Source organism: Toxorhynchites rutilus, chromosome 1 (genome assembly GCF_029784135.1).
Source record: "Toxorhynchites rutilus septentrionalis strain SRP chromosome 1, ASM2978413v1, whole genome shotgun sequence".
Lineage (NCBI taxonomy): Eukaryota > Metazoa > Arthropoda > Insecta > Diptera > Culicidae > Toxorhynchites > Toxorhynchites rutilus.
In genome coordinates this window covers 100,198,572-100,203,941 of record NC_073744.1, presented here as the reverse complement: position 1 = coordinate 100,203,941, position 5,370 = coordinate 100,198,572, and the positions used below count along the sequence as shown (strand labels likewise).

At 41.8% G+C, this 5,370-nt stretch overlaps 1 protein-coding gene across 1 annotated transcript; it reads right to left on the bottom strand.

Annotated features, from left to right (window-relative positions):
- Nucleotides 1-3,316: 3,316 nt before the first annotated feature.
- On the bottom strand, nt 3,317-5,152 carry LOC129761237 (uncharacterized). The gene has a single exon (XM_055758954.1). It carries the CDS (start codon nt 5,150-5,152, stop codon nt 3,317-3,319), a length of 1,836 nt encoding a protein of 611 aa, XP_055614929.1.
- Nucleotides 5,153-5,370: the final 218 nt, after the last annotated feature.

The window sequence follows — 5,370 nt, the reverse complement described above, 5'->3', positions numbered from 1 at the left end:
AAGCATTGTTCAAATGCACTATGTGCCCATTTTTGATTGGTCCATTTTGTGCTCCTTAAATCGTATCGACCAAAACGAGCAACCAGAGCAGCAGCGAAATACAATGAAGCACGATTGGAAAGGAAAAAGAAAAAAAATGAACGAAACATTGGTCGCAGTCTCACATATGCGTAATTCTCGAGCCGGCCAGTCAGCTTAAAAATCCCTGCTCCGCTGCCGTAACGATCATTTTCATCCAAACCGTACACCACATCGTTTCGCATCACATCACATCAACAAACCAACACAAGCAGCCATGTTTGGACATGACAAAGGAGAAAAGGTAAAGGGAAAGGCAAAATCCCGCTCGAACCGTGTTGGTCTGCAATTTCCCGTAGGTGTATTCGACAATTGCTCCGCAAGGGTAGCTAGGCCGAGCGCGTTAGTACCAGTGCACCAGTCCACCTAGTCGGCGATATATAGTTTCGGCCGCCGGAGTGATCGAGTTAGCTGGCAAAGCTGCTCGCGACGATAAGAAAATCCGCATTCAGAACAGACCACATTCGCTTCGGTGGACATCAAAACAACAACAGGCAATTGCAACGAGTGGCGAGTGGCAAACGCAATCGCAAAACGGCAGCAGATAGCATAAGAAAAAAGCTTGTTCTTTATACAAACTACTTTGGTGGCAAATCCACAACAAGGCGGCATCAAGGGCGTGGTTTTTTTTTTCAAAACCACGAGTACTAAGTTTTCTAAATTGGAACCATTCCATAAAATACGGCGCTTTTCAGGGCAATTAAACCTTCCAAAAAAGAGTTTACGAAATACAGTTCAATGCTTTCTGAAACAATATCCCAAATAATAATAAAACACAAATTGATTTTTTCATAATTTGTTTTCCAGGATATGATGAGTATGAGAATTTGACAGTTGTTCTGAGCTTATTGATGGTTGGGGACTTTCCCGATTATTCAATTTTCACCAATTCTTAACTTGCTTCTAGATTGAAAGTACAGTCGACATTTAGCTAATTGAACGGACCTGTAATGCGACATATTTATTTGGACTTTTTTGTAAACATAGAGTTCGGGGTCCAAATTATGACCCCCCCCCCCCCCCATTGAAAGTCGACACTGTACCACTGTCATCGCAAATGTTTAATTACAGGTTAAAATCGCCTCTAATGCGACACTGAGTGGTGCTTCGGCACGTCACATTAAATATAATTTACTGTACAACATGTCACAAGCTGGATGGGAAGAAATTTTCCAACTGTGAAAGCTGTAGCGAGTGGCAAACGCAATCGTTAAACGGAAGGTTTAGCCGAACAATATGAGGATATCGATAATAACAAAACAATGAACTCTTTAAATTAAAGATATTTTTGTGATCCAGAAAAGGACCCTTTTCAGCCTGCATGTGAATCCAACGAGCGAACAAATCGTAATGAATGTATTTTTTTGCCATCGCTGCCTTTTAATGCTCATTCGTTCGTCTCGTTGGACTCGCCCCTTTGGCTGAGTTTGCCAATTTGTCTCTATCCTGTAATCGTGTACCGCTAAAGTACAAAACGCGCGGATCCGCTGAAAAATATATCTCTTTCAAACCGTAAATCAGGGTGGTTGTATGGCATCGTTTCACATCACATCGCATCAACGGATTGGTGCCTGAGCACCAGTATACCTAATAGCGGTTATAGAATTTCGGCCGCCGGAGTGCTCGAGTTGGCTTGCGAAGCTGCTCACGACAATAAGAAAACCCGCTTACAGAACAGAGCACATTCGGTTCGGTGGCAACAACTAGTTTCAGCGAGTGGCAAACGCAATCGCAAAACGGCAGCAGATAGACCGCCACCGTACAACACGGTGCTTTTCAGGGCCATTAAACCTTTCAAAGAAGAGTTATTAAAAGTTTTTCACAACACCAATGCATTCTAAAGTGACATAATATGACATATAATATAAACTGATTTATTTTGTTTATGCTTGTTCTTGAACTTATTGGTGGTTGGGGTCTTTTAAATTGATCATTCAGTTTTAACAAACCCATGACCAAACCCATTCAGTTTTAACAAACCCATGAATTAAAAGTGGCTTAAAATTACACCACATTGTATGCAGGATGGCATTAACGAATTTCCTCGGTAGCAAGAACTGCTTTCTTTGGTTGATAACTGATGTTGAAAATTGACTGACGTTACATCTGCATTGTATAGAAAAATAAATAAGGAGCAACATGATGAGCTATGTATTTCCTGCTGCTCTGTTCTTATTTTAAAGGACTTTAATCCGAATGTCATCCATCCGTGTATTTACTGTTGGTTTTTCAGAACGCTTATAGCTCGTTTATTTCTCGACAGATCGTAGAGTTCGTCTCCAAAACCTCAGTTCTTTTTCATTTTTATTTACTTTGTTTGCGGAGATTACAAATCTTACAATTCATTCGTCTCCGAAACCACAGTTTAAGGTACGGTAATGTACTCAATAGTGAAATATGTGATAGTGAATGAGCTGATGACCACCTATGCATTCCCTATCACTGCCATCACTTTGATTGTACGATATGTGCATACGCCGAAAGATGCCCGGCGTTGAACATTTGATAAGTACAAAGCCTTCAGAAAAAAATCAAGAATCAAGTTTGTAAAAAAACGCAAAAACACAACACCAAAGGTTCTTTTCAGAACCCCAACATGTTCATGAAGAGTAAACAGTAAATTAATCCATTTGTCAGGTAGATAGGTAGGTATTCACATAGGAGAAGAAAATAAAACAATAAATTTAAAATATATATTTAGCAATAGCTGTCCCCTTTGTATAGTCCTACGTCACTCCGGTTATGTCCCCGACATTACCCACCCGTCTTTTTGGTTGTGCTAACGTAAGGATATATATCACTATTCACTCGCGAGACGCGACACGGAACTAGGACACAACACTTATAATCCTTACAAACATTAAAATGGTTAAGATTACCTTTTTCGTCGACCGGTTTCGGGCTCGATGTTGCCCATCTACTGGACGGTGTCCGACTGGTTACGATGGAGCACTAACACATATTCATACGGTTATCAGTACTTGTCGAAGATATAGTTTGCTGAGTTATCAGCTTCGTCAGATGGAAGAGTTGAGATGATATTGGTGCATCTTCTTCATTCATAAGTGGGGAATCGCTGGTTGAGATGTACATTGATTCCCATGCATTCAACTGTGAGGCTTTTCGTACATTTCTAATAATTTTTGCCTTCTCCCAGTCTACGCAGTGGGCTTGAGTTAAAGCATGTGCTGCCACACTTGATTCGCTGGCTCGTTCATTATCCACCGCATTCTTATGTTCACGTAGGCATTTTGAATTTCCGACGAGTTTGACCGATGTATACACTAGTACAGTCTTTGCAGGGAATCTGATAGATCCCTGATTTTTCATCCGGTGGAATTCTATCTTTCAGGTTGCACAAAAGGTCTTTCAGGGTGCTCTCACTTTTGTACACCACATGAAATCCGTGTTTCCGGAGTGTAGACTGGACTGTGTTGGTTATTTTGGGATAGTACGGTAGGCTGATCCTTTTGTGTTGTTCCTTCTCAGGCTCTAATGTGGTGTTGTTTTTTCTCCATTTCTTCTTCTCGTGTTTCCGAAGGATTTTCTCCACAAAACATCTCTTGTACCCATTCAGCTCTGCAGCATGGTAGATTCTATTTTTTTCCGCTATGTAATCATCTCTCTCCATTGGTATGTTGAGGAGACGATACACCATGGAGTGGAAGGCTGCTTGTTTTTGTGCGCCGAAGTGATTAGAGTCGGAAGTTATATATCTATTCGTAGACGTTGGTTTACGGTATATCCCAAACTTTAGCCGATTATCTTCCTTCCGGGTAATGTACAGGTCCAGAAAAGGAAGTGTACCGTCTTTTTCTTTTTCGACGGTAAACTTAATCGTCCTATGTCGGGAATTCAACAACTCCAACGTCTGCTTCAAGTAACGTTCTTTCACAACTGCGAAGATGTCATCTACATAGCGTCTCCACATTCGAGGGAAGAATTTTTCTTTCGCCAACTCTGTTTCAAAATCTTTCATGAAAACCTCCGCTAAGAGTGGCGATAGCTTGCTACCCATACTGAGACCGAACGTTTGCTTGTAGAACTTTCCCCTGAACGAAAAGAAGTTCTGATTCATACAGGTTTTCGTTACCAAAAGATATGCGTCGATCTGATTGGGTGGTACGCGTTTCCGTTCCAGATGTCTGCGCAAACTATTTACCGCCTCTGTTACTGGCACGTTCGGAAAAAGAGCTGTAACATCGAACGACACCAGAATTTCCCCTCGCCTAACCTCGAAGCCTTTCAAATGGTCTACCAACTCAAACGAATTGTTGACATTTTTACCGTGAGTTATGGGATATTTTTTCAATTCTTCAACCAACCAAGCAGCCATTTTTTCAGTTGGAGTGCAGATGTTAGACGAAATCGGCCGCATCGCCACTGGATTTTTATGTATTTTTGGGAGGCAGTACAACGATGCCACTTTTGGATTGGGTACATTCAATTTTCGTTCAAGTTTATCCCCACCCATCAAGTGTGTGACTTTTTGGCGAACAGAATTAGCTGCTTCAGTCATTGCATTAAGCGGATCTTTAGGTTTCCCATTTTTGAAGCAATGCTCTTCATACGGACCGGAGCGAATCATGTCAAGAACCCGTAAGTCATAATCATGTTTATCCATGATCACAACTGCATTCCCTTTATCTGCCCGTGAATGAACTACATCGCGAGCTTTTAGCTGTCGCATTGCACACCAGGTATCAAAGCTCGTCTGTTTCCCACTTTCCGTCTTGGGTACTGTTTTTAATAAATATTGCTCAACGTCGTACCGTATAGCTGATTTCGACGTAAAAGTGTTGTACTGTATTGCGCTTTCAATATTGTTTACTGTGTCGGTGATGGGGTGGGGGCGCGAGGGGGAGATGGCAAAATTCAATCCCTTGTTCAATAGATCCAGCTCAGTTCTAGCGAACTGTGCGGACGAAAGGTTGATAACAAAATTGTCGATGTTTTGTGGAGATCGTATTACCTTCTGTGGCGCCTGCGTCAGAGCGAGATGTTGTAGTTTTTTGTGATGCCTTTCTTTCGTTCTCCTTACACGTCCCTGGAGATTGCGACTTATTTTACACATCACTGTTTGCCAACAATCGTTGTTCCCTTCCACACACCGATGAACAATACACTCTACAGCACTGTGGTAAACAACTTGCTTCAACAGCTGTAGGTGCTGTTCTTCGACAATGGACAGCGCTTTATGTTTGCACCTTATTTCTTCGGCTAGCCAAAGTACTCGGGCACGTTTGGCTGCCTTTTCACTGGATGCACTACTTATTGAGGGTTTAATTTGAA